This window comes from Mus pahari, chromosome 3 (assembly GCF_900095145.1).
Source record: "Mus pahari chromosome 3, PAHARI_EIJ_v1.1, whole genome shotgun sequence".
NCBI classification, from domain to species: domain Eukaryota; kingdom Metazoa; phylum Chordata; class Mammalia; order Rodentia; family Muridae; genus Mus; species Mus pahari.
The window spans coordinates 60,888,627-60,908,949 of NC_034592.1; the positions used below are offsets into that span (position 1 = coordinate 60,888,627).

At 35.5% G+C, this 20,323-nt stretch overlaps 1 protein-coding gene across 1 annotated transcript in view; it reads left to right on the top strand.

Moving 5' to 3' along the window:
* Mtx2 (metaxin 2) overlaps window positions 1-20,323 on the top strand; it is a 49,181-nt gene that overhangs the window by 22,111 nt on the left and 6,747 nt on the right. Inside the window, exons 4-8 of the mRNA XM_021192966.1 lie at window positions 8,477-8,549; window positions 17,349-17,425; window positions 18,792-18,884; window positions 19,356-19,394; window positions 19,778-19,903. Coding sequence (XP_021048625.1) covers window positions 8,477-8,549; window positions 17,349-17,425; window positions 18,792-18,884; window positions 19,356-19,394; window positions 19,778-19,903 — 408 coding nt within the window. The remainder of the gene's footprint in view (window positions 1-8,476; window positions 8,550-17,348; window positions 17,426-18,791; window positions 18,885-19,355; window positions 19,395-19,777; window positions 19,904-20,323) is intronic.

Below are 20,323 nucleotides of genomic sequence, written 5' to 3' on the forward strand. Positions count from 1 at the left end.
TTCCACCTACAGGGTTGCAGCCCCCTTCAGCTCCTTGGGTACTTTCTCTAGCTCCTCCATCGTGGCCAGAGAGATGTCTCAGTGGTTAAGAGCACTGGCTGCTCTTCCAGAGGACTCAGGTTAGTTACCAGCATCCACATGGTCCATAACTTCAGTTCCAGGTGTTACATGATGCACAGATAGACATGGGAACACCAATACACATGAAGAAGAAAACCAAATGTGGCACACACATACAGTCCCAGCATTTTGGAGACTGAGGCAAAAAGGATCACAAATTCAAGACCAGCCATTGGCTAGAGGAATTTCAGGTCAGCCTAGGCTATATAGTGAGATCCAGTCTTAAAACAATCAACAGTAAAGCCAGAAAACACGAAACAAAAAGTTGTAGAAATCTTTAAAGTTCAGAGATGGCCATTCTAAGAACACAGAAGCCAATAGTAAAGGAGGAAAATAGAAAGCAATGGTATTGGTTAGTTGTGTGTACGGGTGACACTGTGCCGAGTGCCTCATGTTTTATTAACTTCTTATATGAGGCAGTACTGTGGGAGTTACATGTCAAAAACACCCTCTGCCATGCTAGTCCTGCCTGTGGAATTGGTACTACTACAATTCCTACTTCCCCACAGAGAACAGTGAGGCAGAGAGGTTCAGATGTTGGCCCAGTAGTGCGTGAACTTTTTAAATTATGCATAGTTTCTGACATTTCCTAGCACATTATAGCTTACACCAAGGTATGAAAGATAAACATGTCTGAGTTTTTGGAATTTGAAAATGAAGTTAAGGTGCTCTTATGCTATTAAGTTGTTAGATAATGAATAAGAATTTTTTTGAAAAATATTAAAGCAAATAGAAGTTGTTGATGGAGAATTAATACCTATTTTGACTTATATACTTGTTTTGTGAACAAGTATGTGTGTGTGTGTGTGTGTGTGTGTGTATATATATATATATATATATACATATATATATATATATATTACCACTACCTTCTAGTGAAGTTTAGAAATAATGTCATTAAATTCATATAAGCCAGTTTAAAAAACCTGGCTTTTCTTTTTTGTGTGTCTGAATATGGAGTCTATAAAATGGGATTTTTTTTTTAGTGTCACAAATTGATCATTATTAGATTACTGTATGAAAAAGTAATGTTTTTGTACATTAAGAATCACATTTAGGGGGACTGGAGAGATGACTGAGTTGTTAAGACCACTGAGTGCTCTTCCAGAGGACCGGGGTTTGATTCCCAGAATCCACATAGTAGCTCGCAACTGTCTAACTCCAAGATCTGACACCCTCACATAGACACACATGCAGGGAAAGCACCAGTGCGCATAAAAAGTAAATAAATAAAATTATATAAAAACAAAGAATGAGATTTAAGCTCAGACTAAAAAGAATGTCTGTGTTTTATTTAATCTTTTTATTTTTTCTTGTTTTTTTTTTTTTGTGAGTAAATAACTCTAAAATTGAAAAAAATAAAGATAGTAAAAGCTGTTTTCTTTCTGTTACTTTGTCAAAAACTGCAACATCTTCTATAGGCTTCATTAATGGTGTGAGCAGTAACATACTAATCTATCAGATGGGCTCATATAGATTTATGCTGATGGCCCTTGCTTTTGTTTGCTTGTTTGTTTGTTTATTTATTTATTTTTATAGCAAATGAGGCTCTGTAGGTGGAGGTATTTCTTAGTGGTTAAATGGTCAGATTCTAGTGTAATCTTGAGGTGAGCAGTGAGGAATACCTTTTTCCTTTGGATTGCAAATCAGTTGTTATATTGGAAAATGTGAGAAAACAGCTCCTTGTCAAGTCAGTAGATGGCCACAGTAGATGGCTTACCTGAAGAATTTTAGGTAAAATGATCTTGATTTCAAACACGTTCTTTGCAGATGAAGTGCCAGCTTAACTATGATATGAATACTGGTAGGATGCTGTTAGTCGACTTGTTAATAGAGAATGAATGGGGTATTATTTTGTAGAAATATTTAATCATTAAAGCTGCTTTATAGTTTCATAAAATATAAATTTAAAGATTTTAAAGTCTATCCTTCTCAGTTTGGTTTTTACTCTGCAAAAATGAGGTTTTTGTCTTTACTTCAGTATTAGGAGAAGGCAACAACTATGGAAAGGAATGTAGTGACAGCCACCCTTCTCAGTAGTCTAAAATGAGCAAGATGGAGGTTGCAGATGTTTCCTTAATATTGTTGAATTTAAATGTAAATTCTTGAGATTTATTGTTTTATATTACATTAATTAGATCATGATGGTAAGTTACACTTACAACACCTGGCACAAGTTATGAAGTATAAATATAAAGTATGAATAAGTATAAAATAATGATGTTTCTAAAGTAAAACTGAACTTAGATTGTAAGCAGAGTTTAACAGAGTAAAACAATCTCAATAGCCCTGTGAGTTCTTTAGCACATAATTGGTGTACGGTGTGTAAAGCATCTGAGCTTGCCTTGTAGGATTTGTACTCATGAAGTAGTGCATATTCAAAATGCAGGAGATGGCTAAGCAGTCATTTTAAGTCACTTGTGAAATAGTTTGTACCAACTAATATTTTCTAATGTAAATATTTATTTATCTTATTTTAAAAAAATCCATGTTTCTATAGGCCCCTGAGAAATTAAAAGTTGAGTATCATCACTTTTTTGTTTGTTTCTTTAAAAGGTAAATATCAAGCTATATATTACATTTTGTTGCATTAAATAAAGTAATGACAGTGGTAAGAAGAAGACAATCTATTTTTTTTAGTAGAAAAATGCTAGCATTCTTCATTATTAGATGTGTAGTATCAGCATAATCGATCTAGCAGTATTATATTTGAGCTGAAAACACACTTAAATTTGAGACCATACACTATCCTGTGTGAGTGAAACATCTTTCATATAGTTCTGAGATGAAATTACCCTTGAATGAATAGCATCTTCATTTATCTTCAAACCTCTTCTGTGCTTTTAGTGAATCTACTCTTTCACCAATCCACAGGAATTACATTATACTGTTATACCAGAGTACCTCTGCAGTGCGAAATAGATTGGTTTGGAAAATGAACTTGGCTTTGCTATAAATTACATTCACAGGTACAAAGGAATTTGTTATTTTGTTTAAAATAGTCACAAACATAATTATAGTCTTAATTTATGTTAAACTACAAATAGAGCTATTACTGTAACTGTATTAGCAACTTAATATGTCTTTTTAAGAATGATACCTAACACTTCTCATTTGTAACCTTAGATACATTATTTCAATTACGGGATCTGCAGCTGTTTGATATAAAATGAATTACTTTGTGGATAGATTTGTTCATAGTTTTTAATTTTAAAACACCTCTCTTCTGTAAGGTGGAAAATAATTCTTCAGTTGTCACCACAGGTTTTCCTTTGTGTTCTAGTGAAACAGGATAGGAATTACAATTCAGAATCATTTTCATTTTGTGCCCTGAAACTGGCATTGCATGCTTGAGAATAAGCCTTATCAAATTTTCACTCAAAGTGTTTCAGATGTAATTATGACCTGGATAGAATCCCTGTCCTAAGTTGGAAGCCTGAGCCGTGTAGACTGTGTACCTATCTAGGCGTCAAGTAGCTTTGTTAATGTGCTTTATGTGATACAAGAAACTGTTTTAAGCTTTCAGCAGTCTTAATTTTCATTAATGAAAATTCTTTAAAATTTTGAATTATTTTAACATTTACTGGCACTTGGCCTATTTGCTGGTGATATGTAATTAATGAGAGTATTGTGTGTTTAACTTTTAAGACAAATATTAATGTATCTTCAAATAAAGAAGAGTAAAGGATCTAACTAGTACTGCTTACTGGTAAACACCAGTGTTGTTTTGCAGTTACTTAACTCAAATGAAGTGAGTATATTATGTCTCCCTACCATCTGTTTAGCTTATAAAAATTAGATTTTTGTTACTTTATTTTTTTTTTTTTTAGGTGGTACTATAACAGAACTTTATAACATGCTTTATAGAGCTCAGGAAAATGTTGGTTTTCCCTTTGCTCCCAGTCTTCAGGGAGTGTGAGCTGTGTGGCTGGTTTTACTAGGTTCTTGGTGTGCAAGAGTTGTTCTCTTCCTGCATTTGACTGCTTTATACTTCTACTGCTTAATTTCCCCTTAAAGGTTTATTTTCATTTATGTGTAATTCTAATAGGCAAAGCTTATATCTTTTTTTATTCTGATTTTGGTTGCTTTTATAAAGAATCTAGTATTTTCCCAAGCTGTCAGATATTGATGTATCTAAAGTTGAGTCAAATATTCCTGAAATAGTATTCATGGGAGTGTGTACTAAGGGAGATTCTATTTTCTGTTGTAATCTATCTTATGTACTCTCAAGTGTCATTTTCATGCTTTGGTAGCAAATTTGACTTATGTAAAGCAGTTTTTGTTTATTGAGTTATGATTTCTGATTACTAAATAGGAAAATTTAATTCCTGTTAGTTTTTGAAACTAATGTCTGCTTACTGATATGTGTAAGTATTGATTTCTTAAAATACTACTTAATAGGATGTGAGTTTACTTTAAAGCACTGCATTTTAGATTCATAGAACTAAAAGATGCCAGTCATTTTATGTGAAGGATGGGTAGTAAAGACAGTCATGGTCTGCAGGTACTGACAGGACTTAAATTCTAAAGGGACAGGCCTTAGCTGCATGATTTTGACAAATTAAGCTTTATGTCAGTACTATGTGTTTATTTACTTCCTTTTGCTTTGTTAGAAAAGTTTATATAGTTATGTGTGTTGAAAATAAATCATTCCCTTTTTGCCCTGGTGTGTTACTGATGTTTTAAGAACAAGCCATACCCCAAATCGTTTTTGCTGAGGCATCCCTGGTGCCTCATGATTTGGTAGGGTACTGGAGAGCACTGCAGAGGCCCTCTGCATCCTTTGACTTGGGACAGAAGACGGCAAGAGTTGATGAATTCCCGCTTTGTGGCCTCATGGTGTCAGATGAATATGAAGGCCTGGAGGTAAAGAGTTGTGGCAAGAATCACTTTCATATTCAAGTGAGGCTCTGCCCTTTGCATGCCATCTGAGCCAACAAGATGTCCTGTGCTGGGACTGACAGGCTTCAGACAGGTATGAGTGAGAGATGCCTTTGGGAATCCCAGGTCCAGTGACCAGGGTTTGCGTTGGTCAGATCAGCATGTCCATCCATACCAAGCTGCAGAGTAAGGAACATGTGATTGAGACTCTACGTAGAACCGGGTACAAGTTCTCTGATTACCAGAAGATCCATATCTCAAAGAAGTGGGGCATCACCAGATTTAATGCAGATGAATTTTGCAGACATGGTCTCTGAAAAGCAGCTCATTCCTGATAGCATCACAAAAATCCCCAGGAGCAGTCCCCTAGACAACTGACAGGCCCTGGATTTTTGAGGGTCTCTGTAGTGCTCTCCAGTACCCTGCAAAGTCATGTTCAGTAAACATTCAGTAAAAAAGAAATTCAGTACTTACATTGTTCTTTCAAAAAAAATTCATGTTTTTCATTTATCCCTTTAATATCTAACTAAAGATACTTGTTTTAGCCTAGAAATTTGTTTTTTGTTTTATATAAAAATGTGATTACAGTATATAATACTTTTTTTTTCCTAAGTAGGTACCTAAAGTAATAACATATATGAGGTCAGCTTTCTTTTGAAGTCATCAAAATGAAAGTTCCCCTTTCTCAGGTGGATAAAAAAGTTACTATCACTACCACCAATAGAATATCGTATATTTCTTGAACTACTCTGTGCCAGATGGTATATAGAGTAATCCACCTTGCTAATTGTTTTATTCTAGAACTTAGAAAGTTTGTGGACTTAAGAAACTTTGAAGTTAATATAATTCCTAAGATTCATCTAAGTATTCATTCCCTCTCACTGAGAGCTGTCTGCTCTGTTATACCCTTATTGTTTTATTGACTTTCTGGTGTATGCACATGATAGTCTCCTCCTTAGGCAGCTTGCTTTGAGATCCATTCTTCTGAGGTACTTAACCCAGTGATGTTAAGGAATGGGAGAGGCTTGTCAGGACAGAGATGGCTGGAGGACTCATACAGAAAGTAAAATTACTCTAAATGGTGCTGGGAACAGCAGTCACAGCAGCACTACCTTTATGCAAACAAAGGTCATGGCTGGAGAAGGCTCACTTTGGCCGACTGTTTCCACCATGAACCATTCTTACCATTTCCGGAACATAGTAATGCTCTTTAAAAATGCTGCAGTTGAATAAAAGGCTATTTGATGTCTGAGGTTTTTAATGTTGTAAATTTTACATCTTTTTTTGTATATCTACATAGATATATTAACTTCTATTAAAATCATTAAACTGTTTTCTGGAAATGGATGACTTTTGGGTTTTAAATTTAATTCAAGTAATTTTTTCCTCATTTTCTTCTGGAATGTTATTAGTATGTTTGGTAATAAAGATTTGAAATGTGATGTGTATATTATTTGGGATACTGCTGAGCTATCTCTGCAGCTCATGCAGGCTGTCTTTATAATGTTTATTGTAGTCACTTTTCAGATGATCTCAGCCTGCCATTGGTGTAAACCCATGGTATCCAGCAGACCCCAGCAGACATCATCTATCCACACAAGTCTAGACCTTAGGCACATGTGCCTCTTGAACATGGAAAAATGACTAGGTTGCCTGAGAAAATGATTTTGATTTTTTTGTACAATTTTATTAAACTTATATTTGATCTAAATAGCAACCTGTTGCTAATAATTACCATATTGGACAGCCTGGTTATAAATATAAAACATTGGGCACATTGGCGTAGGATATGCCATGAAAATTGTTTCATGTGGTTATTTCTTTGAATTGCTTTGGAATTAAGTGTCTAACTGAAGGTTTATGTACATTGTTATAATCAACACTATATTTTTCTCATATCAGAATAAAATTAAATGGTTCTACCTCACATTAAAATCAAATCCTGGCCACTTTGGTTGATACACTCAAATAACATGGCATATAAGCAACTTCTAATGCTTAGCATCAAATCTACACTATTACAAATAGTTGTAGGAAAATTGAAGGAGATTGTGAGGAGTGGAAATACAGTAATGTAAAAATACTCTGATTTTCGGAAACCGTTTTTTACTTCAGGAGATGATGTATCCATAAGTTACAAAGCTGTGGTAGTCAGGCTGTGAGTAAAGAGGCTTTCTTTTTAGGGGGAAGCATTTCTAGAGGACTAGAATTTTAATTGACAGACTTTTAAAATTAGAAAGCTTTATTTTATCAAAACAGGGTCTTGTAATGTAGCCCAAGCTGCCTGGAACTTAGTTTTAATTAGTCTTACCCTAGTGTTCAAAGTGGGTAGATACTTTTTTTTCTATCGGATGTTGTTCATGTTCAATACTGTTAACAGTTAGTGAGACTTAAGACTGATTTTTCAATCCAGAATAGAAAAGGAGTCACAGGAAACAACTCTTATGTGAAATTTGAGTTGGGTATGAGCAGGGTTTTCTGTTATAATCTTAATAAATAATAGCCTTGTTAATTAAGTAATTCATAGTAATTAACATTTGACTATTTTTATTATAGTTTCATCAACTTGTGAAAAAAAGGAAAAAAAGTGTTTTTGGTTTTTTTTTCCATTTCTAAATTGTGTGTGGGAATTAGAACTGTAGTAACTTAGAGCTTCCCAGTGAATGAACTGTTTTGTAGAAAGAAAGTTGAGTCTGTAAAAGGAAAAGATGAAGTCAGAAAGTCATGAAAGAGAACAAGGGGAGCAAACTTGGAGTACAAGAGATAGTAGATCTGGTAGAGTTCACTGGTGTCCTAAAACCTTTTACAAAAGAATCAATGTGTATGTAGTGCAATGTGTATGTGTGTGTGTGTGTGTGTGTGTGTGTGAGAGAGAGAGAGAGAGNGNGAGAGAGAGAGAGAGAGAGAGAGAACATGAGAGAATATATCATTTTGTGTGTATAGAAGTCAGAGAACAACTTTCGGGATTCAGTTCTTCTGTTGGATCAAACTCAGGTTGTTGGGCTTGGCTGCATGCCTTTTCTCACTGAACTATCTCACTGGCTCCCAATTGAAATGAAGCCACATATCAAGATTTTGAGTATTACTGGAAAGAACATTGAGGTAGCAGAAATAACATTGTGAATTTTCCAATAAAATGAGGAAGATGGTGATCCTGCAATGAATAAAAAATTAAACCATTTTTAAAAATGTGATATTATTCATTAAAGAAAGTTAAGCAACATATAATATTGCTTACATACACAAATAGAAAATATGAAATTTTCCTTAAATTTTAAAATTTTATATATTTACTAATGACTTAAGTCTTTTTCAAGTAAAATATTTTTGTTTGGAAACTTTAAACTTGCTTATCATTTTTAAGGGGAATATTACTGTATGAACTTTTAAGTTTAGGAAAAGAATGAAGGAAGAGTTCTCTTTAAACATGCACAAATTTTTATTAAACTTATTTTATTTCTCTTTTTCTTTACAGGCATTTTTGCAGATGTGTAATCTGCCTGTCAAAGTGGTGTGTAGGGCAAATGCGGAATATATGTCCCCATCTGGTAAGTGTGTGTGTTTTCTATTAGTACTTTTGTTTGTTATTTGACATTGAGGATTGAACCTAAGGCCTTAGCCATGAAAGTAGGTGTGTTATCACTGGCCTTATTTCTAGCACCCAATGTTAAAATCCTTTGTTTGTTTGTTTGTTTGTTTGTTTGATTTTTTTTTCCACTTTGAAGGATTATTTTTCTATTTTTTTTTAAAGTAGCAGTTATAAACTTAATCATAAAGACTATGTGTACTTACTTCAGCTCTGATCTGAGGTGTTTTACTGGATTGTTAAGGACATAAGTGATGTCAGAATTCCTTAGTCTTATTTATAGGGATTTACTTACCAGAAAACAAATTTTAATGCTGATGAATCTGGTTTTTGTATGTTTTGTTAGTTTGTTTTTTTATTTACATTCCAGCCATTGCACCCCTCCCCACTTCCCTGTTGCCCCTCCCACTTCCCCATCCCATTTCTCCTCCCACTTGTCTCTGAGAGGGTGCTCCACTCTCACCAAACCTCTCCGCTTCCCCGAGGCTCTGTAGTACAGCTTGAGGTCAGGAATGGTGATTTCCCTGGAAGGTCTTTTACTTTTGAGAATTGTTTTAGCTATCCTGGGTTTTTTGGTTTTCCATATGAAGATGAGAATTGCTCTTTTCCATGTCTATGAAGAATTGAGTTGGAATTTTGATAGGGATTGCATTGAATCTGTAGATTGCTTTTGCTAAGATGGCCATTTTCACTATTTAATCCTACCAATCCATGAGCATGGGAGATCTTTCCATCTTCTGAGGTCTTCTTCAGTTTCTTTCATGAGGGATTTGAAGTCCTTGTCATGAAGATATTTCACTTGCTTGGTAGGAGTTAAACCAAGATATTTTATATTATTTGTGGCTGTTGTGAAGGGTGTTGTTTCCCTAATTTTTTTCTCAACCTGTTTATCATTTGTATACAGGAAGGCTACTGATTTGTTTGAGTTAATTTTATATCCAGTCACTTTGCTGAAGTTGTTTATCAGCTGTAGAAGTTCTCTGGGGGAATTTTGGGGGTTGTTTATGTATACTACCATATCTGCAAATGATACTTTGACTTCTTCCTTTCAAACTTGTATCCCCTTGGTCTTTAGCTTTCTAATTGCTCTAGCTAGAACTTCAACTTTATATTGAATAGATAGGGAGAGAGTGGGCAACCTTGTCCTTGATTTTAGTGGAATTGCTTCTAGTTTCTCTCCATTTAATTTGATGCTGGTTGTTGGTTTGCTCTATGTGCTTTTATAATGTTTAGTTATGTGCCATGAATTCCTGATCTCTCTAAGACTTTTAACATAAAGGGATGTTGTATTTTGTTGAAGGCTTTTTTAGCAACTAATGAGATGATTATGTGACTTTTTTCCTTAAGTTTGTTTATGTGTTTATATGTTGATGGATTTTCACATATTGAACCATCTCTGAATTGCTGGGATGAAGCCTACTTGATCATAGTATATGATGGTTTTGATTTGTTCTTGAATTTGGTTTGCGAGAGGTTTATCGAGTGTTTTTGCATCCATATTCATAAGTGAAATTGGCTGAAGTTCTCTTTCTTTGTTGGGTCTTTGTTTGGACACTGTCTCTGTGCCCTTTAGTTAGTTTGGCTAAAAGTTTATCTGACTGATTTTCTCAAAGAACTGGCTCTTGGTTTTGCTGATTCTTTGTATCTTTCTCTTTGTTTCTAACTGGTTGATTTTAGCACTGAGTTTGACTATTTCCTGCTGTCTACTTGTCTTGTGTGCTTTTGCTTCTTGTTTTAGAGCTTTTCAGTGTGTCATTAAGTTGCTTGTATGGGATCTCTCCAATTTCTTTATGAAAACACTTGAGTGCTATGAGTTTTCCTCTTAAGACTGCTTTCATTGAGTCCCATAAGTTTGTATATGTTGTGTTTTCATTTTCATCGAATTCTATAAAGTCTTTGATTAATTTTTTTCCCTGACCAAGTTATCATTGAGCCAGGTAGTTGTCCATTTTCCACGTGTATAGGCTTTCTGTTGTTTTTGTTGTTATTGAAGTATACTCTTGGTCCCCAGTGATCCAATAGAATGAATGGAATTATTTCAGTCTTCATGTATCTGTAAGGTCTTGTTTTGTGCCCAAGTATGTGATCAGTTTTGGAGAGGGTTCCCTGAGATGTTGTTGAGAAGGTATAGTCTTTTGTTATGAGGTAAAATGTTTTGAACATATCTGTTAGATCCATTTGGTTCATAAATTCTGTGAGTTTCACTGTGTTGCTGTTTAGTTTCTGTTTCAGTGACTTGTCCATTGGTGAGAGTGGGGTGTTAACGTCTTCCACTATTAATGTGTAAGGTTCAATGCATGTTTTGAGCCTTAGCAAAGTTTCTTTTACGAATGTGGGTGCCCTTGCGTTTGGGGCATAGATGTTCAGAATTGAGAGTTCATCTTGGTGTTTTTTTCCTTTGATGAATATGACATGTCCTTCCCCATCTTTTTAAATAAGTTTTGGTTGAAAGTCTGTTTTATCAGATATTAGAATGACAACTCCAGGTTGTTTTTTGGGACCATTTGCTTGGAAAACTTTTTTCTAGCCTTTTACTCTGAGGTAGTGTCTGTCTTTTTCATTGAAGTGTGTCTCTTGTATGCAGCAAGATGCTGAATTCTTTTTACTTAACCATTCTGTTAGCCCATGTCTCTTTATTGGCTAATTAAGTCCATTGATGCTGAGAGATATTAAAGACATGATTGTTTCAGTTATTTTTGTTGCTGGAGGTGGTATTATGTTTGTGTGATTCTCTTCTTTTGGGTTTGTTGTGAAATGTTTAATTTCTTGTGTTTTCTTGGGTGTAGATACCCTTCTTGTATTGGAGATTTTCTTCTAGTAGCCTCTGTAGAGCTGGTTTAGTGGAAAGATATGTTTAAATTTGGTTTTGTCATGGAATATCTTGGTTTCTCCGTCTATGGTGATTGAGAGTTTTACCTGCCATTTGTGTTCTCTTAGGGTCTGGATTACATCTGACCAGGATCTTCTGGCTTTTAGAGTCTCTGTTGAGAAATCTGGTGTAATTCTGATAGGTCTGCCTTTATATGTTACTTGGCCTTTTACCCTTACAGCTTTTAATATTCTTTGTTCTGCTCATTTAGTGTTTTGATTATGTGATGAGAGGATTTTCCTTTCTGGTCCAATCTATTTGGTGTTCTGTAGGCTTCTTGTACATTATGGCCATCTCTTTCTTTAAGTTAGGGAAGTTTTCTTCTATGATTTTGATGAAGATGTGTTCTGGCCCCTTAAGCTGGGATTCTAAACCCTTTTCTATTCTATTACTTTTAGGTTTGATCTTTTCATTGTGTCCTGAATATCCTGGATATTCTGGCTTAGGAGCTTCTCAAGCTTTGTATTTTCTTTGGCTGATATATCAGTCTCAGCTATTATGGTATCTTCTGTACCTGAGATTGTCTCTTCTATCTCTTGTATTTTGTTGGTGATACTTAGAACTGTAGCTCCTGATCTCATTCCTAAGTAGTCCATCTCTAGGGTTGCCTCAATTTGTGTTTTCTTTATTGTTCCTGTTTCCATTTTTAGTTCTTGGACCGTTTTGTTCAATTCCTTCACTTGCTTGATTGTATTTTCCTGCATTTCTTTAAGGGATTTACTTATTTCCTCTTTAAGGGCTTCTGTGTTTTCCTCTATTTCTTTGAGGGAGTTCTTTATATCCTCTTTAAAGGCCTCTATCATTTTCATGATAAGGGATTTCAGGTCATTATCTTGCTTTTCAGTCCTGTTAGGGTATCCAGGGCTTGCTGCAGTGGGAGAACAGGGTTGTGGTGGTGCCAAATTGCATTGGGTTCTGTCACTTATCTTGTGCTTGCCACTCACCATCTGGTTATCTCTGGTGTTAACTGGCCTGGGTGTCTCTGACTGGAGCTGGCCTCCTTGGAGACAGGTGGAGCTCTGTGGCTTGGGTTAGAACTGGTCTTCTGGGAGTCATAGGCAGTGCTGTCTCTGGTTAGGGTGGACTTCCTATGTCTCTGGTTAGAACAGGCCTCTAGTGCCTCTAGTTATTGCTGACCTCCTGGGAGGCAGGCAGGCTGGCTGTGTCCCTGGTTACTGCAAACCTCCTGGGAAATAGACCGGCTGTAGGGTGTGGGAGGGTATCAGGCCTCCTGATCTAACCTGGGTGGAGGAGCAGACTAGAAGGAAGGTGGAGCTAAGGAGGGTGGGTAGGTGTCTCATCAGCTGGACTATGTGGGTGTCTGAGCTGGTGTGGGATTTGGGTGAGATTCTGACCTGTGTCCCTGGTTACTGTGTACCTGTGGGAAGCATGCTGGCTATTGAGTGTGGGAGGGTATTGGGCTTGCTGATTTGGCCCCAGTGGAGAAGCAGACCAGAATTATTCAACATACCTCAGTTATCTTTCCTACAGAACAGGTAGAAGAAAGCTCATGAAATAATGAAATTGTCACTGGGTCTTAGTCATTGAAATGGCTCCTTTTCAATTTTCTTTTTTCTAGTGTTTTAAAGTACTTTTATTAAAGCTTCACTTTTTTTTTTTTTTAAATGATAAGGGTGATCTATGTGTTATGTGCTAGTAGATTTAAGCAGTCAGGATGATCTTATGTGTTATATGCCAGTTGATTTAACTAGTGTTAAATAAATGGGATTCAAATAATTTTGGTATAAAAACATAATGCCGCAAAGCTAATTAAATGTTAAATATACACAGATTATTTTAGTTATGGTTTTGCTGGAGCAATACTAACACAGAATCACTCCTTCATGAATAAGAGATTCTGTATAATTGATTAGTGTAAGTATGCTATATTGCTTTTTTTTTTCTTGGTTGAATTTTGTTTATTTGTTTGTTTGCTTTGGCCCTGTGCAACAGTTTTGGCTGTCCTGGAACTTGCTTTGTGTACCAGGCTGATCTGGAACTCACAGAGATCCCAAGTGGTGGGATTCAAGGCATGTGCCACCATGCCTGGCTGCTATATTGCTATTTATACATATAAAATTTGCCAATCTCTTCACTTCAATTTGGTGATTATTTAGGAATCACTTGTGTTTAGCATTTTCTTTTTACCCTGTCCTTTTCTACTAAGATAGCTATATTTCATCTTGTTTCAAATTAGTATTTCCTTTATCATGATTTGGAGTTATGAGTCCAAAATTTCCTTAAAAATCTGCTTGCTTGATATTTATTTATTTTTAAATGTAAATAGACTAGTGTTCACTGTCTTAGTGGTGTTGTTCTGTTGCTGTGAGGAGACCATGACCATCGCAAATCTTATACAAGAAAACATTTAGTTGGTGTGGCTTACAGCTCAGAGGTTTAGTCCATTATCATCATGGCAGGAAGCTTGGTGGCATGCAATCAGACATGGTGCTGGAGAGGTAGCAGAGAGTTCTACACCTGGATCTGTAGGCAGCAGAAAGAGTGAGTGAGCCACTGGAAGAGTGAGCTTCTGAAACCTCAAAGCCTACCCCCAGTAACACACTTTGTCCAACACGGCCACACCTCCTAATAGCACCATGCTCTCTGAACCTATAAGTGCCATTTTCATTCAAACCACCACACAGTATTTATTTCTGGTTCTCTTGGCACCCTCACTGTAGACCAGGCTAGCCATGAACTCATAGAAATCCATCTGTCTCTGCCTCCTGAGTGCTGGAATTAAAGGCATGCATCACCACACGAAACTTCTAATGGACTTTTAAAGCAGAGAACTTAGAAAACTTTTTGACTAAAAGTTAGGAAGTCATTAATCCTGTAACTTTGTCCAGTTATTAACTATTTCCTTGGGGAGTTTTACTTCTCTTTGAACTTCAGTGACCTCAGGTGTTACATGAGATTATTCAGATTAGATGACATCTAAGTTTCTAGCTAACATTCTCTGAATATACAAACTTAATTAACAATATGTTATTGCTTTCTTTAGGGGGAAAAAGAGAAGTAATTAGGGAAGGAGAGATGGCTCAATACTTAATGTACACGTATGAGGCTCAGAATTCAGATTCCCCTACAAAAAGCTGAGCCCTATAGCACCGGTCAGCAATCCCAGTGTTAGGAAACAGAGGCAAGGCAATCTAGCTAATCCTTGAGCTCTAAATCCAGTGAGAGACTGTTTCAAAAATCAAAATAAGGTGGAGACTGATAGAAAAATGATAAAGGACAATGATGTCAACCTTTGGCCTCTGCATACTCATGGTTGCATGGGTGAATGCACCAGTGTGAGCACACACACACACACACACACACACACACACACACACACACACGAGTGTAGAGGAATTTTAATCTGGCAACTTGAGTGCTCTGGCAAGGGATCACATCCAAAGACTAGGTCTGTATAATGATACACTTTTAATCGCTGTAGCTGGAATATAGACATGCCTTTAGTACATACCTCTAATGCAGTGACATCTAATTGGGGGGGGGCAGACAAAGTGACTAATCAGAGAAAGATCTGACAGAATGAATCAGATAAGATATGCCCAACTCGGGCTGGTGAGATGGCTCAGTGGGTAAGAGCACCCAACTGCTGCTCTTCCGAAGGTCCGGAGTTCAAATCCCAGCAACCACATGGTGGCTCACAACCATCCGTAACAAGGTCTGACACCCTCTTCTGGAGTGTCTGAAGACAGCTACAGTGTACTTACATATAATAAATAAATCTTAAAAAAAAAAAAAAAAGATATGCCCAACTCTCATGAGAACACACAAGAAAGAAAGGCTACTTAAAAGCAGTGCAGGGAGAGCAGTAGTGGTGAGTTCAGTTGGTCCTGTAGTCCCAGTCAGTTTGTACATTCAGTTCAGTTCAGTTCTTGGAGTTCAGAGGCAGGACAATTCAATTAGAAGCCAAGAGAAGTCAGTTTGAATAGGTCAGTTTGTAGAGGAGTTTGAACTAGAACAGCTGAATTGAACCAGCCAGCCAGAGTTCAAAAAGAGCTAGAAAGGGTGATTTTATTCAGCAGTAAGTCTTGGAGGCTGAAACATTCTAGACCTAAATTAGCTGACAGAGACTGGAAGCTGAAGCCTTCTAGTTCCAGGCTTGCAAAAGATTAGATTGTACAGAGGCTAGAAGCTTCCAGCCCTAGGCCTGGGGATAGTTACGTTAAAAACAACACTCTGGGTTCAGCCCAAGCCATGTATTCATTTAGCGTGGGTATTTGGCTCCCATTTCATCCCATCATAGAAGGAAATAAAAGGGATGTTTACATCACAACACACACACACACACACACACACACACCATGTCAAATAATAAAAATCTTAAACATTATACTTTGTAATACCTATTAATTAGTCTTGGCATGAAACAGTTTTTTTTTTCAAAATCTCAGATCACCTTTATTTACACTAATAAAGATCTTTTCTAAGTCAAAATCAAACAACAATTGGATAAACAAAATATGTTTATCCAATGTTTATCCAGTTTAAATTATTTCTCTCCTGATTTATAAAGCACTAGAAAGAATTCACTGTTGGTAATAGGGACATACATACCTTCCAAATACATCTGTTGAGTGTTGTGCTCCCAAAGGCTTGCCCTTTCTTTGTAGTGTTATCACATAGATGCAGATGAAGCTTTTATTGGTGCCAGGCACCTCATCCATTACCCTCAGGCTGACTAAGCCAGAGAGAAGTGAATATACTGAGAAGTAGCAGGAAGAAGCCTGCTGTTAGTATGAACTCTGGTTGAACTAAGTCTGACAGCAGGTTCTGTCCTTTCACATTTGGAGTAGAGTAGCTTGCTATTTAGAGATGCTTTCTTCTTTTATCTCTAATAATTGTATTAAGCAGTAATGTTTATTAAAATGGAATATTACTGTCTAATGTGGCATTTACTTAAAGACATCAGTCCCCCTCCCCTTCTTTCCTTCACTCCCTCTACTCAGATGTGAATCTAAGGCCTCATGTATGTTGGTCAAACACTAGTCCTAAGCTGAGCTATGTCCCTTAGTGTTACCATCTTCATAAGCTTACTGTTTTGTTCTTTTTTTCTCTCATGTATTGGGAACATAACTCAAACTAGCATACCCTCTAAGATAGTAAATTCTTTGAGTCAAAGACATTAGTGCATTGTTATGTGCTTAAAATACTGACTTCAATGGGTATCAGATTTAAAAATTAGAAAGTATAAAAGAAATCTTTTGAAAATTACATTTCCCAGCATCCAGGAGGCAGAGGCCGGGAGTTTGAGGCCAATATGGTCTACATAGTGGATTATAGGTCAGCCAAGACTACATAGTGAGACCTTGTTTCAAACAAAACAAAATAAAACTGTACTTTTTAGTGTAGATTGAAGTTTTGCACTGTACCATGATGAGAAATCTCATTTAAAATTCTTTGAAAGTTTTTAGTGATCTTGAACTAGTGTCCTAGCCTCGTCCATGTAATATGAATAATTGAGTAATTATTGTAGTGTTAGCTCTGAAATGAGAACATGGTGATTTCTTCATATTTCCTGCCAAGAACTCTAGAAATGAATGTACTTGTTTGCCCACTTTTTAGTTTTTGAATTTTAAGAAAGAATGTTACTGTCAAGGCTGTCCTAGACCTTAGAATCCCCCTGCCTCAGCCTTCTGTGTCCTGGGATTACAGGCATGTGCTACTATGCTTGGTTCTTTATTGGCAACCATTGCTTAAAATTTGTAGACTTCAGCAGATGCTTCTGGCTTTAATTTGGAAAATTATAATTTCATAATTTTTTTATAGATAAAGCATTTCTGAGTTTTCTTGTTAATTTTTATTTATTTATTTTTCTTACTAGCACAAACTTTAATTTTCTGAAGCTGTTTTCTCACATCTTTTTGCCCTCAACAGGAAAAGTTCCTTTTATTCATGTGGGAAATCAAGTAGTGTCAGAACTTGGCCCAATAGTCCAATTTGTTAAAGCCAAGGTAAGGAAAAAATACTGAATGCATTTGACCACAGACACTTTTAAGTAACTTTTTCATATTTAGTGTTTCTTAATATCCTCATTGAGTTTTAGACTAACTTTATAAAATGCTGATATAAATTATTAGAAAATATTTCTAAGCTATAAGTTGAGTGGTTCTTCATAATATAAACCAATAGCAAAGGCATTGGTTGATTTTTAGAAAATGGCAGGTGTTTTCTAATAAAGGGTATGAGAATTTCTGTCATAAATGGGGCTTTTAAGTTATTAAAGATCTGGTTGATCTTTGAGAAGGGAGATACAGGATCTGATTTGAAGTTGAAGGTATTAAGTTACCTACTTGAGTGGTTCTGTTCATTGGCTTAATTTAGATTTTAACAGTTAAGAAGCACTTTCATTAATGTTTATAGAAACATTCTTCTGGACTTTTATATAGCTAGAAAACCAGATCATATTATTATGTGTTATTTTGTCCTTTACAGTTGCCAATATATTTAAAACTGATTCTATATTAATGACCATACATAGATATACATCTTTAAATTGTTAAATTGTTCTCTATTGTATTGCATGCATTATATAGTTTTTCAGTGGACATTTGGATATAGACCATTTATTTTGTATTAAAATAAATTTTCTTTTACATAGACTTCTGTATACTTGTTTCATTAAGATAATTCCTTGATGGGCATGGTTCTCCATGCCTTTAATTCCAGCACTTAGAAGTCAGATCTCTGTGAATTTGAGGCCAGATTGTTCTACATAGTGAGTTCCAGACTAGCCAGGTCTATGTATTAAGACCCTGACTCAAACATAGCAAACAAGAAGATGAATTCCTGAAAGTATTACTGGGATAACTGGGTAATGCTTTGGCATATACCTTTTAATAATATAGAGCAGATTGTCAGATTGAACTAAATAAAAACTATATCATTTTATGTATCTCTTCATTTCTACAGTGTCTTAGAGAGTTTTGACATCTCTTTTCCCCTTTGATGTCTTTCTAACATTGGCTTTTTTTTTTCATCTTTGCCCATTTTATAAGTAGCACATGTCTTGGTATTTCTTTTGTTTTGAAGGTTTGTGCCTGAAAAATACAGGGCTCTCTACTAATCATTTTGTTTTCTCCTTTATGAAATAATTAATTCTATAATTTTATCTATTGAAATACATTTATATAATGACAGTTAATACTACTTAGTAGTGATTGAATATTATGTATACTTTTATACACAATAATTTTGTTCAAAAAAGCTTTCTGAAAATGAATTCCCTGGACATTTAGATATTATTATACTAGCAAGATAACTGAAAGATTTTGTATATTTAATACGATACTCTTTTAAAATTTTTTAAATTCCCTTTAGGGCCATTCTCTTAGTGATGGGTTGGATGAAGTCCAAAAAGCAGAAATGAAAGCCTACATGGAATTAGTCAACAATATGCTGCTGACTGCAGAGGTATAAGAGGATAAGGCTTGAAATCAAATATAATCTTGTATAATCTATATTCTCACTTATGGGGGTAATGTAAAGCCATTGAGAAGTGGGATGGACCCTCAGGCTGGGGTGGTCTTCTGAGTTGTTCAATCATTATCTATAAACAAGCTTCTTGATATTTTCAGCTCTAGTTTTTCTGTTCATAAGGAGTGAGTCTTGCCTACTTACTATTTTACTTTAGCCATTTGGAGTTTACTTTAATAATCCCCATAAAATAATGATGTTTAGACGTATATTCTGTAAGTAAGAAATGTTTTCTATAAAGTACTCCCAATGAATTTAATAATTCTGTGCAGTGAATTAGCCAAGAAGAAAAAACTCATATATTTGATTCACGAAGTTGACTTACTAGGAATTACTATGGCAAGAAGCAACTTTGACCCTTTTCTTTTCTGTATTTTAAAGTTTCAATGACTGTTCCTTTGTTTCTAGTTGTATCTCCAGTGGTGTGATGAAGCTACAGTAGGGGAGGTGAGTGGTTCTGCAGCATTTATCTTAATTAAAATTTAATGAGAAAACACTTTTGCTCAGAATCTCAAGTCCCTGCTCATAAATGAAACATTGTGGTTTATACCATTAGTGAGACAGTTTTTCACTTACTTTAATTTTGCTTGCACATACATTTTAGGGAAGCTATGTGTCATTGTTTGATAGAACTGGTTGTAAAGTATATAAAGTTTATATATTTTTAAAGGGAATGGTTTAAAATTTTAATCTTTTATACTATAAGCTATGTATTTTTTTTCCAGATTGCTTTATGTATGTTCTCTGCAAATACATACTTTTAAAATTTCTGTTTGTAAATATGCGTTATTTTCTGAAAGATTCTGCATTCAACAGTCCTTTTTCTTTAGATCACTATTGCTAGGTATGGATCGCCTTACCCTTGGCCTCTGAACCACATTTTGGCCTATCAGAAGCAGTGGGAAGTGAAACGTAAGATGAAAGCTATTGGATGGGGTAACAAGACTCTGGACCAGGTCAGTACATATTGGTGTTTTCAAAAGCTTCCATTCTTATGCATCAAAAGTGACATTACTTTACAAAAATAATCTCAATGTAACAGCAAAATACTTGCATTATTTCTCTCCTGTGATGTAGTTTTATTTATTTATTTTTTATGAAAGTTGCACATGTTTATTTGCCTGTAGAGTATAGATGACAAAATTTTCTGAAATCCTGCCACTTCAGAATTGGCTGTCTTCATTTGGAGAATATTTTTCTAGATGTCTTAGTAATACTGTCCTCTGATGGGATCATATTATACCTGCTGTTCTGTAACTTGATTTTTTTTCCCCTCTAAACAGTATATTGTTGGATTCTTTTATGTCAATAAATAGATCTGCAGCATCAGAGCTTAAAAAACCTTTATTAAGTTTATTAAGTACTTAATGTATCTT